At 40.5% G+C, this 17438-nt stretch overlaps 2 protein-coding genes across 2 annotated transcripts in view; both read right to left on the bottom strand.

Annotated features, from left to right (window-relative positions):
• LOC110177566 (uncharacterized) overlaps positions 1 to 11266 on the bottom strand; it is a 31888-nt gene extending 20622 nt beyond the window's left edge. The window contains exon 1 of the mRNA XM_086828745.1: positions 10446 to 11266. The gene's annotated coding sequence lies outside the window, so the exon portion shown is untranslated. The remainder of the gene's footprint in view (positions 1 to 10445) is intronic.
• On the bottom strand, positions 2366 to 5510 carry LOC110177567 (uncharacterized). The gene has a single exon (XM_020944339.2). It carries the CDS (start codon positions 4084 to 4086, stop codon positions 2557 to 2559), a length of 1530 nt encoding a protein of 509 aa, XP_020799998.2. The 5' UTR covers positions 4087 to 5510; the 3' UTR covers positions 2366 to 2556.
• Positions 11267 to 17438: the final 6172 nt, after the last annotated feature.

Here is a 17438-nt window from a genome sequence, read left to right on the forward strand (position 1 = left end):
CAAAAAAAAACTCGGCTCTGCAGCGAATTCAATTAAATATTAAATAAACGATATCCAGCAAACAGCAATTTCCTGCCGCTGCCCTCCACCTACTCCTGCTCCTCCTGATGGGGAATCCCCGATAATGGGGAAAGGGAAATGCAAACACAATTGCAAAATGCCTGGGAAAAACTTTATGAGCCAACGTAATCCCGGCAATTATGTGCTGCTTTCTCGCTCTATCTCTCTGTAGCTGGACCTGGACAGGAGCAAACATTATCTCCATATTGCATAAGAGTATAAAATGAACCTATAAGAAGAGAACTACACATTGCAGTGGCAATGCACTGGAAAAAGGGTTTTGGATTGGGTTCAAATATTCTCATATTTAAACAGATTATATATTATATTAATTAGTGTTTAAGTAATAGATTATATTAATAAGAGACTTATATTAATAATATTTGGAGGGGTTTGGAGAGCTCTTAATTATATTTTATAGTTGGCACGGTGTTATAATTTTAGTTAAAAGCTTAAAATTCAGTGAAGCAATCATTTCCGCCCCTATAAACTATATATATTCTTGATCAGCATTAACTGCCGAATGGATTTAGCCATGTCCGGTCGAAAAATAAATCTTGAAAAAAATTGTCAAAATTTGAAAATTTTATAAGGGGTTACATCGTTAAAATTGTCGAAATTTGACAAAAAATTTAAATCTTTTAAATCAAAAACTAAATATGCAGATTTGTTAATCTTATAAAAAGTAGCTCAGAACAGTTTTTGGAATTGAAATTAATGCATTTTTAGCTTAGTTATGATGTTTGCAAAACACTGCATTTTTACAAAAATTGCCTGTTTTTATACCTTCTTTCTGGTTATTATAATTTCAGTCCGAAGCTTTTACAGCATCAACAAATGCAGTATGCAGATTTGTTAGCGCTATAAAGACTAGCACAGAACAGCTTTCCGAATTGAAATTAACGCATTTTTGGCATAATTATGATGTTTGCAAAACACTGAATTTTTACAAAAATTGCCGGCTTTTATACCTTTTTGCTGGGTCTTAGTATTAATCAGAAGCTTAAAACACAATGAAGGAATCATTTCCGACCCTATAAATCATATATATTATTGTTCAGAATGAAGAGCTGAATCGATCTAGCCATGTCTAGTGGCAAAATAAATGTTTGCAATTTTTTCCGAAATTTGAAAAAAACATAAGGGGTTACATCATTAAAATTTGCTAAATTCGACAAAAAATTAAATTTTTTAAAATTGTAAATTTAGTATGCACATTTAATAACCTTATAAAAACTAGCACAGCAATGGTTTCCGATTTGAAATTAATGCATTTTTAACTAAGTTATGGTATTTTTAAACATTAATAAGTTTAAAAAACTATCATATAATATAATTTATAAATATTGATTTAAATAATTTAACTTCCTTAAGTTCTTGAATTAAATTCTATTACCAATCATTTCAGGATTATTACTTTAAACAGTTTAAGAAAGAGACCTAAATTTAAATGTTTAAGTATTTTTAATAATATTTAATTCAAGTGTATGCAGACCATAGATGATGTGCAGGTTCATGGAACGTGTTGCTGCATGGACATTAAATTCAGATTGCGAATGATTTGAACAGGTGCTGCAGTAGCATCCTCGTCAGGAGCAGCATCAGCATCATCAGCCAAAGAAGGAGCACCCGGGGGGTGGTATGGGGGCCTTGGCTGTGACCTTTTTCGAGGGTGAGGTTGCACAGAATGAAAGAGAGAGCTTGGCAAAAAGACTAATTATGTATTCATTAAAATGGCAAAACGGCAGCAGAAGGATGCACATGGAGTTCGTGTGCAAATGCCTGTGAGCATCTCCACATCCGGAGTCCTGGCTTCGAAACGAAAATGCAGGGATAAACCGGCGAAAAAGGGGTGCAAAACCTAGAGGATTGAGCTGAGTAGTCACGAGTGCAGTTGCCTGGAATATATTCAGCATAATGGTACTACTCTCTGTGAACGTGTGTGTGGGTTCACATTTTGATTATATCCATCTCGGCTTGATAACCTAATAGGGAATGGCGCCACCTCCCCCAGCTCCTGGCTCTGCAAATGAATGAAATGCCCGGGTAATGGTTCCTAAATACACACATTTATCATATTTGCTCGAGTTTACTTCCTCGAAATTGAGTTTCGGGTGAGTTTGTGGGTCTCTTAATGTGTTTGTGGAACAGGTTAGATTTCTGTTGGCATTCTGCAGTTGTTTTCCTTTTTTCGACTTGGGGTTGCCTAAAAACAGATGCTTTAATATCGTTTTAATTTGCTGATTCGGTTTCTGCTAGGGTTAGGACTCTAATTAAATTAATTTAAGATAGTTAAGTTAATTAGTTGCAATTTAAGCCAAGAGTTTTGTGGGTTTAATATGCAATTTATTTTGATAAAGGGACTCCTTGTCTTGATATTGTCTTGATATAAATTTAGGGTATAAAAATCTTAAAACTAATCGTGTTCCTTAGTTCGTGATTCCTGCTTTGTTCCTGATTGTTCTTTCGGTTATTATTAATATTTTCCTGACTCTCTTAGTTGGAGAATCCCCCAAAGATGCCCTTGAAGAAGCGGTAAATGGGCTTTGGGATCTCCACAGCGAACAGGACGGAGCTCTCCTCCTCCGCCTGGACTCCAGCTGGCTCGACCGCGGAGTGGGAACGCTTCTCATCAGGGACCAGCGACTGCTTCTGGAAGAGCTTCTGCTGCTGGTTCAGATGGCTGAGGATCATCTGCTGGACAGCAGCCTGATCCTTTTGGAACTGGCTAACCCCGTTGTTGGCCTGGAGCTTCAAGGGCTGGCTCACATGAACATTGGTGGCCTTGATCAGATCCTCGAACTTGATGCTGCCCGCGGCAACGGAAGAGACCTTTCCTGGGCTGACCTCCGAGGTGGGAACCAGGAGCGGCAGAGCAGCCAGATTCACAGGCAGTATAAAGTTGCCATCGCCAGCCTTTTGACCATCAGTGGGTACTTGATTCCCCAGGGGATTGGGCACCAGGTAAAAGTTTGGCTTCTGCTGAGGCTCATCGGCGAAGGCGCGGAACTTCTGGTAATACTGATACTGGGCATTGCCCGAGGAACTGCCCAGGTTGCTCTGGCTCTTGTTCACAAAGAATGGATTGGGGAGGAGGACCAGGCTGAGACCAACTACCTTGGGGAAATCCGTGAAGGGATTGGGCAGGAAGGGGAAGGGCTTGGTCTCCTCGTGGACGTGTGTGTGCTGGGTCACGTTGCCGGAGGTTGAGTTCAAATTAACCTGAACATAGGTGGGTTCGTTCTTCTCGAAGAGATTGGGCAGGAAGGGCAATGGGAATCCGGGCTTCTTCTGGTTGGGATAATAATGAGTGTGATTGTGGATGTGATGGGTCACATTGGCACCCGTGGTGTTCACCACAGTCACGGTATCCGGCACATACTCCACCTTTGGGAAGGAATGGAATTTGTTGAAGGGATTGCCGTACTGGTTCTGATACTGATTGGAAATCTCGGATCCGTTGATCACCTGCACTCCCTGGTACTTGAAAATCTTCTCCAGGTCTTGGATACCCAAAAGTTGGCCGTTTGAATCGTACACATACTGGACATTGCCGTTGTTGCGTCCTTGGACTTCTAATGGCTTCACCGGCACTACGTTTTCCTTGGGGATTTCCTCTTTAGGGGATTGCTCTTCCTGTTCCTTGGCTATCTCATTGGCAATGGCTTCTTTCTCCTCAGACTTGACCTCGGGATTGGCCTGGGCATCCACAGATTGAATGGAATTAGACTGGGATGGCTGAGCTTCCTGGATGACTTGGGTGTTAATCGAGTTACTGATTTGAGGCTCTGGTTCCTGGTTTCCCTGGGAAACTTCTTGCTTAACTTCCACAGCCTCGACAGCCTCAGGAGGCGAGGCAATCTCTTGATTGGCCACCTTCTCCTGTTCCGGAATCTTCTCCTGATCCAGAGTTCTAGCCTGGGAGGCCAGGAGTAAGCCGAAGAGAACCAGCAGTCGTAGGAATTGCTGGTGAGGAAGTTTGGAATTAATTTCTAACTCCCTAGGTCCTCTAGGTGGACTTACCATGATGAGGATTTCAGTAGAACTGTGTCTTAACCAGAGTTTTCCCTGACTATTTATACAAAATCAGAGGGACAAAGGTTCCTACTTAGTCTTATCTTCCAAAACCTAGCTCTACCGGAAGTAGAGTTTTATTTCGAATTTTCCTTATCCCCAGGGCACTTTAGGTTCATTTGCCATTATCGCTGCGATTTGTGTGTGATTTGTTATTCGTTTGGTTCACTTCACTTAAAAAGGCGCCAGTGGCAGTGGAATATATGGATAAAAAAGCGGAATTGCACTTAAGTTATATTGTGCGATAGTAGTTCTTGTACTTGTACCTTCTCCTCGTATTTTTTCCCCGGCTTTATTTGGTTCGTTTTACGTGCAACATGAAAATGCCATTGTTTCCGAGGCGCACAAACGGAAATCTATGACTCGCTTTTCAATGTTTTTTCTCGATGGCAGAAAACTGACTGCATGGTGCAAAATGTGAGTGCAAAAGACTGTCGTCGGTGAGTACACGGAAGGAAATAGCTACAATATATAAAAATATATATGAACACATATTCTAATTGAAAGATAAACCATTTATATAAAATACATTTTGTTTCATATTAAAATAACAAAGAATTCATAATCTGGAAGCCTTGAAATGTACATTTATTTAGATAAGTTTTCTTTTCCTATAAATGTTTTCTCTGTGTGCCAGGAGCTTAGGGCTAAAGCGTTGGAAAATGTGGGAAAAAAGGGCCAAAACTGGAGGGGATTGGTGGCTCTGGCTTGGGTTCGGGGTGCAAGTGCACATCAGCTGCATATTCATGCCAAGAGCTTTATCTTTGGAACTTTGTCTCCGCCCCATTTCCTGCTGCCTTGCTGTTCCTCCAGCTACCCATCCTCCTGGTTGACATGTCGCCAGGTGAGCGATGAGCCCAACCTGGTCATTGACATGACAAGTGAAAAGAAGGTAGCTGAGGCCAAAAGAAAGAGCTCCTGCTGGGCTTTGTAATTGAATTGCCCGATGCATAGCCCGAATTTTTGGCATACAGAACTCCTCCCTCCGCCCTTTTGATTGAAGGTTTTTGTCGTTGACAGAACTCATCCAACTGATTTGAATCGATTTTTGAGAGTTGGTCACAGACACAAGGAAAAAATCAAGGAAAATGTGAGAAATTACACTCAATTTCACGATTCACATGGGGAAGATGAAGACGGAATTCCTGTGACATGTCAAAGGAAATCATAAGGTTGAGGAAGTAAAGGTATTTCAACTTTTATTTATGACTATGACATATAAATCTTTTGGCTTTTGAAAGGGGAAATTATACAAATTAAAAATGAATATAAGAAATTTAATTATTTAACTTAGTTCAAACATGTATAGTATATTAAAATGAGTTCATTGTTATTTAGCTAAAGAAAGTTTTGCTTTTAATAAAGCTTGTAAATGAGCATCAGAAATTCCTCTATTTCTCAAAGAAAGTAGACTAAGAAAACCCACTTAATTTGATTTTCCACAGCAGTTTTATTTGTTCAACTCAATTCATGCATAATTCACACCCGAAAATACAATCAAGGTGCAATTATTTTCTTTGCTTATTTCTTTTCCTTTTCTTCCTGAACTAAAACTTAACCACTTGCCAGTTGAGAAATTCAAGAGGAGAGACTGGGCTCCACAGCTATTGGAATCCAGGTAAACGAAGCTCAGTTTGGAGTCGAGAAGGAGGCAAAGTTGCTGCTGCTCCTGCTGCTGGGCCAAGAAATTGTTTTGCGCAGCGGCAGATGAGCTGTTGAAATTGCAAGTGCGGCACTTGCTCAATTTTTCATGAGCCTCCCACAAGACAGAGTCCGGCTGAAATCGCGGGGAACTTCTAGCAGTATAGAATCGATTTGGGGATACCCTTTACTAAAAGGAACAAGAAATATTACAAAAAAGTACAAAGGGCTTTTGTCTGCCAAACCCTACAGCTTAGCTTTAGTCCTAGATATATACAGATCCTAAAGAAATCGATATACCCATCTTGACCATCTTGAAAATGAACTCCTTCAAGCTAAGACCAAAAGGAATTTCACCTGAGCTGCAACCCACACAAGCCGGGACCCCAAAATCGCACAAGGAGCTGCGATGGACATCAGGCTGAGTGGACAGAGGAGGCAGTGAGGCAGGGATCGGGGATCTGTGAAGAGGCGAAATTAGCGGGCAGGTCCGCCGCGCCGGTTGGTTCCAGCATCATCGTGGCCAGACAATGAGGCGAGCCGCGGCCCTTGACTTGGCCAACTGCCCATTCCCAGCCGCTGCTCCTCTCCGAGCTCGAGAAATAATAAGGAATGAATGTAAATAAATGGTGCTAGAGGTAATGGCAACGGATGGACGACAAAAACAGAAACCCCAAGAGGTGCAGAGTAGGAGTCGAAGGAATCGAAGGAGTAGATGGAGTAGGAGGTGGAGGAGGAAACGCCCAAGGCCAAGGCAGCATCATCATCATGGTCAGTGAGATAAGCCCAAGTCCGGAGTCGGATCGGTGTTGCATTTGCACTTGCATACTGAGGCTACGTAGCACGGCAGCCCATGAAGCCGGCAGAGACAAGATGCAAGGGGTATACAGAGCAGGGTAAGTTAATAATCTTATTTTTAAATAAGAGAGGAAACTAAATTTGGGGAGCCCAGAGCCCTTGCAGTTTGCAATTGAATTTTACGATCGAACCGTAAAGCACGATCCACAAGTAAGCTCAAAACATTCGCTTTCTTTGAATCTATATTTTATGTGACAATTTTGTTCGATTATTAATGTTTAAAACAGTCATAACTAAGCTAAAAAATCATGAATTTGAATTGGGAGAGCGGACCTATGTTATTTTTTAATAGGTTAATAAATCTGCATACCCAATTTACAATTTTAAAAAAATCCATTTTTTGCCAATTTTTGAACAATTTAACGATGTAACCCCTTATAAAATTTTTAAATTTCGTAAAATTTTCAAAAAATTGTTTTTTGACCGCACATAGCTAGAAAGATTTGGCTGTTGATGCTGATCTAGAATATATATGATTTATAGGGTCGGAAATGACTCCTTCACTGAGTTTTAACCTTCTGACTTAAATATAATACCCTCAACGATATAAACATTATTATTGTCTAAAAATTCACAGAATTAGCAATAAAATATTTATTTTACCACTTGCAGGCTTTGACTTTGTTAAATATAATATAATGATATTAATAAAAAATTAATTTTAACTGTCAAAAATACCCGTAAGCATAACCCATAAAATAAGATTGGTTTTCACTCAAATTAAAGATAATAGGTATGAAATCTTAACCAAAAATATTCCTATTATTTTAACCCAAGCTGTGCCCGCGGAGATTCTTCTGCCTGAGCTCATCCACTCTTTTCTTTCTTTATTTTATTTTTTTTTTGGGCCAAACTCTTTCATTTTGGGTGTGTGCAGCGATAAGATCAACGGGTGAGCCCCGTACGGGACAGTATGTGGTGGTGCTGCTGCTGCTCGCATCTGTGGCATCTGCAGCAGGTGTTTCGCTTTCAGGCTGCCACACAATATTGGGTAACAAGTTGCACCATCCTGGCCAAGTTTATCGCCACATAATTCACACGGATCCCGAGCCCGAGCCCAAGCCTGAGCTCGAGCCGCAACCGAACCGAATTGATTGACTCCCGCCGGGTAGCCAAAGAGGAGTGGGAGTTGGAGTGGAAAAATGGAAAATGGTAAAATCAAACAGGCCACGAGGAGGACATCAACACTCTGCCAGGACCATGCTCCACCAGGCAAATATGGCAGGCGACACAAAGAGCCGGGCGGACGCACATCACATCCTCACATCCCACATCCCACATCCCACATACATCACATCCGCCAGGCAAGTACTACCAGCCAGATCGCTCGTCCTCGCTTAGAATTCAAAACATTTCAGACAAATTGGCGTCGCTCTTTGAGCTCTCCAATGTGTGACAAAATGGAAGGCAAACAGACCGAACCGGACCGAAAAGGGGGGAAGTCCCCCGTACATCCTCCTGCATCCCTGCTCCCTGCTCCCTGCTCCCGCTCCCGACTGGACAATGCCGTAGTGCAGTGGTAAGTGCGCCAGCCCTTGTTTAATTTATGCCAAAACATTTCTGAAGCGACGTTGACGACGTCATTTGGCCCGGCCCAGAGCAGTTAGCCCAGCTCTTAGCTCCCAGTTCACAGCTCCCTGCTCCCAGTTCCCTGCTCCCTGCTCCCTGCATCTCGGATTTGCCCTGGGATTGAGGTGTCACTTGATATGCAATAAATAAGCTGCTGGAAAAAGTGTTAACGAGCCTGCGGGGGCAAGGGAGCTGTCATAAGAGTTGCACACAGAAAAATTTAGAGTTTTTAACTGAGATATTAACAATTAATAATTAGTTAACCTGCTTATATCATGGGGAAATTATTGATTATAAGGCTTAGGACTATGTAAACCTTACTCCAGAATATTTAAGATATATTTCTAATATTTTCTCAGTGCTGGGAGGAAGCCTCTGGTCGAGGGTCTCTGGACTACCGACTCCGTACTCCGGAGAGCTACTTTTGTGCTGTCTGTTTTTCCAGCAGCTTGCAACGCCTTGGCGCCACAAAATGAACGCCATTCAACGTGCAACGGCAAGAATGTGACCCATTTTTAGCACCAGTAGCTACTCTCACCTCCCATTCCATCTTATCCCATCGCATTGCATCCCAGAGAAAAAAGCCCAACCGAGTGTGTTCTGTTGTGTTTGTTTGTTTGTTTAAATGTTTGTCCATATATGGTTATTCGGAGAGTCGGCTATATAAATATGTGAACAGCTTTTAGCACCTTGCCCGCCCCTCCCGCACTCGAGTCGCCTTGGTGTTCTGAAGTGGACTGGGCGACAGCCCGAACGTGTCCCATTCCCAGTTGGCAGTACGTAGTTAGTAGCTACCACTGCCACCAGGAGATGGCCCCGGAGAATCACACGGAGCACGTGCGTCAGCCAGACAATGGGGACTTAAGAAACCTTTCCTCCGTTTCCGTCTAGTTGTACTGTTTTTTTTTTTTTTTTTTTCAATAATAATTCCCCTTGGATTCGAAGCAGCCGATATTTTCTTTAATTTTTTTATTCGCTCTCTTTGCTGCACAGTAAACAAATAATTAGAGCAAGGGGAAGATTATATTTAATAAAATTTAAAAAAATAAAGAACTCGTGAAAACAATCTCTAAACTGATTCAAATTGATGTGTATTTAAGATCTGTATTTTTTAAATATTAATGTAATTCAATGAATCAAATTACATACATTGAATCTCTTTATAAATCTTTATATTACTTTGAAATAACCAATATAGAGGTTAATTTCAAGGGATATTCAATATTTTCACTGTGTATTGTTCGCGAGGCAGTCCATTTTCAATTAAGCAAAATTAAAAATTTATTACGAGCCACGACCGAAAGAAAACAAAGGATCAGGAGCAGGAACAGCAGCAGGAACAGGAACAGAGGGCAGAAAACAAGCAAATTGCAGAGTTACTTGGGGTAAAAGAGATGTTTATGTTTTCATTAAAAAAATAATAATAAAGGAAACGCAGAAACCGAACCAGGTTGCCAAGGAATGGGAATGGGAGGCAGTGCGTCGGTGGATGATTGGGCTGCTGCTCGGACCCAAAGGAACACAGCATCAGCATCATCAGCGCCCCTTCAAAAAGGTTATCCTTTCGGCCGAAGTTTTAATCATTGAAGTGACATTGACAGCCAGTGGAAAAGTGGTGGCATCACTTTTTTTACAGCCACTGTGGCAAACGGAGAATTTGCCTGCGGAGGGCCGCTTCCGCCAACCAAATATTTATGGCTTTTAAGTGATTATTGAATTTGATAGCCGGCGAAAGTTTCATCTGGCGGCCCATCATCTCTCCTCACCAGGATATTAAAAAAGTTTTTCATAACGCCGCCGCAAAAAAGTTTTTGAATGGCACACAAATAAAAACGGGTTGATAAATACGATTTTTATAGGGTTCCTTGATTAATGGCGATAAAGTTCACTTTTGGGGTCGATCTAAAATAATTTTAAGAGCTTTTAGGGGTAAGCTTAAAATTATTATCAAGCATGGGAGGTAATTTGCCAACTATAATAAAGTTTTGGAATTGAAATATAACAAATTATTGATATTATTAGCCTATTGTTAAGGCATTATTTATAAATACTTAGTATTTGACTGAATTAAATATTTGCCATTTTTTTCTGATTTTTTATGAACTCATTACTGGCTATAAAATAAGAAATATTCATTTATTTGCTTAAGAGAATCCTCATTCGCATTTAATTTTCCCAAAAATATGGCTTTAGTTAGTTATCGTTATACAAATATATATAATTTTACAGTTTAATTAACTAACCTGTCTCAACACTCTTCTCGTTGTCAGCGCCTCTTGCTATCTTCCGCTATCTCTTTCAGTCTCAGCCTCCTTTATTCTCTTTGTTATCGTGTGTTCCCTTTTACAACAGTTGCCGTTATATTTCAATTAGCATAGCGCAACGAACATTTATGCGGCGATAAGTTTTCTTCAATTAAAACTTTTCTACACAGACAGACACTGGCACTCACACACACATGCGCGCGCGCTCACACTAACTGAAATTTACCGAAAACTTTGGCATAAATTTTAATTAATATGATTTTGGCTGAGCTACGGCACAAACTTTTGTTACTTCATGAAAATTTCGGAGTATATTGTGAGTAAATATAATTTCGAGACGCCACTAATAACACACTTCCGGAACCGGAACTGTGTGTGCTTTTTTAGGGGTTTTTTAATATGGCGCTGGAACGAAAGACTTCCGTATAAACACAGCCTGGCACACACATTTGTTTACGGCTTACGGTAAAAATACGCTACGTTCTGGGTTTTTATTTTTGTTTTATTTGTGGAGCCTTTCTTTTTGTTTGGCCCTCTTACTCGTATTTTTATTTCTATTTATTTTGCCGGCAACTTTTTGTTTTATTGTTGTTTGCCTCACTTTTGTTTATAGTTTTTTGTATATATTTTGTTTTGTGTTGCGCGAGCGGTTCAACGGTCCCGAATTCGCACTTCTATATAGCGTAAGCCGTGCTGAGAGCTGAGCTTCTTGGCCCGCTTTTCGGCCGGCGGACACGACACGCGATCTCGAATCGACTCCAACGGCCGGCAATCCCAATCAGACTGAGCCGCGCGAAAAAGCCTTTTTGCAAACTGTTGAAAAATAGCACGGGAAATGTGCGAAAACGAAGCACTTGCCGAAGCTTAACGACAACGGAACACACAGCCGAAGCTTTGCTTTCGAGTCGCACAGTGGCGTACATATGAATATTATCCTTTAAAATAAATTCAAATAGAACTTAATCTCTAAACGTAACATCAGCTTGTCAAGGTTATAAAATTATTTGATCAGACTGACAGCACCTAATCAGGCGCACATAGGTGTACCACTGCACCTGCAGTGCTCTTCGTGTCTCTCTCCCTCTGTCTATTTATAGATTTCTTATCTCTAAATCTTTAGCGTTATCTATTCAGCCAGCCGAAAACTTTTAATTGTATAGCGTTTAGCGATATAAATTATTATAAAATTCTTTCAATAAGTGATCTTTAAAATCTTCTTTTTAGTTGTTAAGGAAACATAAAATACTTAAGCCTAAATAACAATGAAACAACACCCAAAGTCAGGTTGTGCCCCACAGTGAAACGTCTACACATGTTGCTAACAGCTCGGCAGCAGCAGACACAGCAAACAACAGTAGCCACAGCATCCCGCAACAGCAACAGCTACAGCAGCAACAAATGTTGCCAGCACGGAATGTTGCTGCATGCCAGAAACGTGCGCATGAGAAAATGTTGCTAGCCGCTGGTAAACTGTGTTTTGTTTTTGCTTCAATACTCTGTTTAATATAGTATAAATCATTCTAAATTAGATTTATTAGATCATAATAATGTATAATTAACACACAACATTTGTAAAGTTCTTAAAATTTAGTGCAAGCTTTTAATTTAATTAATTATATATTTTGAATATCAAATTGTGTGTTTACCTTAAATAAACCACAAATAAATATATGGAAAATTTTAAAAATTTAAGACTTTAAATTATTAAAATTATCTTTTGATATAAAGAATGGAAGAGAAAAATTTTGTAACAGAGTATCATATAAATTTGTAATATTTACAATAAAAATCAGTTTATAAAGAATTTTAAACTTTACTCTTCTTAAAGGGTATATTCTGCTTCGATCTCTTAAGCTCCATAATCCTTTCTGGTTATTGTTGCTGTTGTTTTTGTATTTTTTCGTTTTAGGCGGCAAAATATGTGTGTTGCTGTTGTTAAGCGTGTGTTGTTATTGTTTTTGTGACCAGCAGCCAGCAGCAGCAGGCAGCTTGTTGTGTTTGTTGCAGCCATGTAGCAGTGATTATTTTGTCAATTGCAGTGACACAAAGGCATCTATCTCTAATGCCATAGTCACCGTCACCGCTCCCCCCTTCTGGCGTCTCTCTTCTCCAACTTGGAGCGATTATTTCGATGTTGTCTTTGTTATTTGGGCAAAGCCCCTCTCGCTTTTGGCTCACAAAGCAGGCTTAAGTAGTTGCGGATTGCTAAGAGCCAGAGAGCGGTAGAGCTTTGAGGGCATTCAATTGATTCCCATGAATGGCAAAGAGTTCGCCAGCGACGACGACGACGACGACGACATCAAAGTGCTCCTCCAGCCGGAGTGATTCACTCCCATGTAATGGATAGCGTATATAGAGCAATGTTCTGTGTAATTTACTTAGCTGATTAGAGGATAAGCGGATTATGCAAATGATGGTCACTCCATAAACGCAATCCCCCGGAAAACCAAATTATTGCCAGCTACAGGAAGAGATTCTGGGAAAACCCCAGTGAAACATTCGGTTTGCAAATGAATTTTTAATAAAACACACGCATGCATATTTTATTTTAAATCAATTAAAATAATTTACGGAAAAGAATGCTCCGACAGTTAAAGAGTCAGACAGACAGACAGACAGGCAGAATGGAATGGAATTAAATGTCCGAAACATGCGGTGGCTTGTGTTTAACCAACTAAAAACTATTTTATTGTTTTCAGTTGCAGTTCGGTTGTAAAAGGATATAACCAATGCGGGGTCCAGAATAATTATCGGACTTGTCTGTGATATTTTAATTGGGTAAACATTAGCCTCTTCTCGCCTGAAACAACAAAGGAATAGCCATAAAATAAATGCAGGGAAACTAAATTTAAGCCGCAATGGTCGGTGAGATAACAATTATTTATGAAATCAATTAATTTAATTCATGTGCCAGAGATAAAAGGCTACTAAATAATTTAAGGTGAGGTAAATGAATTGATGATATAATGGAGAGTACTTTAATTTATATTTAAAAGGCTCTTAAAATCTATAATAAATACATTTATATTAGTTTATACTGTAAAGTTTGTTTGTAATTTTAAAATGTTATATTAGTATTAAAAATAGTTCAATCACAACTTTAGTTAAAGTTCTCATTGTTGTCTCATTAAAGAGCCATTAAGCTCACCAAGAACATTTTCTCTCGCTTATAAAATATGACTCTCGGCTTAAAAAAATATAAATAAAATGCAGAAATCGACAGTTTATAAATTGAATAGCTGACCACAAAACGGAGCCACGGCAACCAGGCTGCCCAGGAGCCCCACAATTGGTTTCCATTTCCTCGTGAAATTAAATGAAACGCAATCAAATGAAGTAAAGTGAAATAAAATCAGGCAACTGTAGCGGCGAAATTAACGAAAATCATTTCAACAGCTCTTGGGACGGTAGGACCCCTTGAGGAATCAAGCCAGCATCCATAGAAATGCTGGTAATTAAGCGCTCTTCAGCGGCTCACCAGTAGAAAAAATATATAAAAACGAGCTAGCAAAACATGGGAAATAAAACGAAAAACACAACAAATTAAAATGGAATTTAAGCAGCAGTCGGGACCAGGACCAGGTCCACAACTGGGATCGGGACCGGGACAAATGCAAACAAGTTCCAGCCCAAGGAGTGACTAAAAGCATTTCCGGCTTGGCCAGGCCAACAAGGAGAACCCAAGGAATGCCCCGAAAGTATGCTAAGGAAGTAGCACTCCCGCCGTGTAGCCACGCCCACAGCACCGGAAGAAAGTTCTATAAATTTATAATGTAAATTCCCCCAAGACTAATGAGAGTTTCACTTTATATTTAGCTAACTATCTCACTTTTAAAAACAAAAAATGAACCCGAAATTGCTATATACTTTCAGTGAAAATCGATCATAACTAAGCCAAAAATACTTTAATTGTCAATCAAAAACCGATCCTATGTTAGTTTTTAGTAGGTTAACAAATCTGCATACTCAATTTTAAATTTAGAAAATTCAGTCAAATTTTGGTCAATTTTTGAAAAAAATAACGATGTAACCCCTTATCGTTATTTGAAAAAAATTGATATATTATTATAACATATAATATGCCTTATAATATTAAATTTCATAAAAATATATCTTTAAAGAGCTCATAAAAATAGGTATCCATATATATTTGTAAGAAAAATAATCTCAAACCTTTTCAATGTTTTCCTCTGATTTCTGGGCTGCGCTTCTTAAATTTAATTGTATTATCATGACTCAGGGAATTCTTCTAATTTCTCTGTGTAAGCCAGGCAAACAAAGCTGCTGTTCCGAACAAATTTCTTTATAATATACAAAGGAAATGCCTGGCAGAGGGGGGCAAGCTGGCAAGCGCAGACAAAACACGGCAACTTAAGGAAGCAAAAAATAAAACTAGGGGAGGGAATTTCCCTCGGAGAGGAAGGAAAGCGTAGTCCAAATGTGACACAAACATGTGTATGCTCAGCTGGTGCCTTGGCAACAAACAAAAGGAGCAGCCAAAAGGATTACAAGGGGTTGGCTGGGCGCAGGACGAATGGCAGGCGGCAGAAGGATGCCAGGCGACTTACGTGCGTTAATAATACGCATACGACACGTTGTACGCAGCAAAGGCAAACTCTGGCAGTGACTCCGGCCATACATCATAACGTTGCCCGGAGTAACGTCAACAGGCTAAGGCCGGTTGGAGGTGGAGCAGAAGGAGACGTACCCGACCTTGATTACGTTTGCAGCCTGACTGACTTTCGCAGGCTCCACAGCTCCAGCTCCAGTTCTGGTTGTGGGTCCTTGGCGAAACGCATAAAATGTATTTAACACACAATTTATGTCTGCACGAGGCGTTCAAATTTACAGCCCGCAGGCAAGACGCTTGCTTCAGGCTTATTTTATTATAGCAGGGAGCAGGCGAAGGAGAAGGATGTGGAGCATCACCAGCAGGAGCTGGCGCATCCTGCCATCTCCAGGTTCCACACACACACACAACTCCACCCCATTTGGACGCTTTGTTTGCCAGCCATTTGTTCTACACATAAATTGGCCCGCGGGGCCATCAGGCAAAAATCATATGTTTTATACATGGCCAAAGTTCATGTTCATGTGAGCGAATAAGAAAAAAGTTTAATAGACTCCGCCGACTTTAATATTTCGCAGATTTCTCTGCCACAGCAAAAGTTTTTATTTTGATTTTATGACTTTGATGATGTCGTCGCCGCTTTTTGTGTGCAATTTCATTCTGTCAGGATTGTACATATAGTAAGCCAAAGTTGTCAGAGGGCACAAAACCGAACCGAAAAAAAGGGGGAAAGTTTTCAGGGAAGTCAACTTTTAGCCCCAGCAGAGGGAATATTATGATGGAAAATGCAATGAAAAAGCCATAAAGGGGAAACTCCTAATGGAGGCAGTGAATAAATTTTAACATAGAGATTAATAATGGTTTAGTGGCTTAAAGTAGTTAGCATGTAAGCCTTGTCAGAGTTTAAATATATTTCAATTATTTAGTTTGGAAGGCAACAAACAAAACGTAAGAAGGGATAAGAGCATTCCCAGACTTGACAAAACCTCATGACAGCTTAAAAAAGCGAATCTGCTTCTCCACATGTGATTTTTTTACCCCCGGCGGCAGCTGTTAAAAAACCAACCGAAAATAAAAGGGAAAACTTTTAATTTTCCGCAAAATGCTTTTGACTGAACCTTTTCTTAACAAGAACTTTTCATTTTTAATTAAATGGCAAACCCAGCTTGCAGCTACCAGGGAGTTTCTCATACTTACATAGAGACAGGAAGAGCGTCCGTCTGCGGTTTTGAGAAGAAAGTCGCTGGGCTGGCGGGAATCACAGAATCCCGAATCCCGAAAAGCCAGTTCCCGTCCCGCCTCCCACAATAAAGCTCAATTAGTTAAAGGCAAGCGCGCGCTGCTCAATCAAAGAGCAACCAAGAGCAAGCTAAAGCCCCAAAGCCGATCCAAGATCCGGCCCACAAATCGTGCATTATTATTTGTTTGTTTGGACTGCTTATCAGCTGAGGCCCCCAAACCAAGATCACAATTTCCAGTCACTGCGAGGGAACAGTGGAGAAATAGTGGGGATTACAATATAGATTTTAAAGCACATTATATGGACCCTATATTAATTAAGTTTGTGCCAGTATGGTCAAGCTGAGAAATATGCTGTCTAGAGAGTCGGGAAACAATGTCTTAAGGAAAGGTAGCTTATAAGATTAAAAGATATTGGGATCTGTTTTGGATTCTTATTTCCTTTAAGGAAGAAGTATTATTTTTAACTCCCTAAACAAAATCTAGACATATTTTATAAGCTTATTTTCTGATCTACGCCACTGTTCCTTAGCCAGTTTCGGGCGTAGGGGCAATTGCAGTCACGCATCTCACGAGTGCGCTATTATATTCTCACCTTATGATGAGTGACTGCAAGGCAGCAGAACGCGAACCGAGGCTGGGATTGAACCTGGGATTTGGTTAAAGAGGGGATACTGGAGGAGGACGTGGATCAGAGGACCGGAGGACCGGAGGACCGTAGTACCGGGCGAGGCAATTGAAAAGCCGCAAACAATAATTGCAGTTACCTAAGCCGAGGAGGCCCAAAAACCGCAGCAATTTTTTTGGTTTTGTGTGCCTGTGTGTTGCCCCTGAAAACGGGCATAGGGAATGCGGCTCTCATCCTGTTACGAGGGGGGATGCTGGATGCTGGAGGTGCTGGAGGGTCCAGAACGCGAATTAGGCAAATTGTCTGCAATTTCGCGTTTTTGTTTTGTTTTTGGTTTTGTTTCCTTCGCTTCCAGATCCGTGGCCATCGATTGTCTTTGCTTAAATGTTTGCATCAGTGATGGGGGAGCCAAAACTGTGTTAAGATCCGCTTGTTGTGCCGGTTTTTCATAATTCTGACATCCCCTTTTCTGGGATTCCCCGCGATATACTTCACGGAGTTCACGAGTTCAGCGGGCAGCACTTGTGTGTCATCC

Source organism: Drosophila serrata, unplaced genomic scaffold (genome assembly GCF_035046125.1).
Source record: "Drosophila serrata isolate PLE 108 unplaced genomic scaffold, ASM3504612v1 contig_2, whole genome shotgun sequence".
Classification (NCBI taxonomy): domain Eukaryota; kingdom Metazoa; phylum Arthropoda; class Insecta; order Diptera; family Drosophilidae; genus Drosophila; species Drosophila serrata.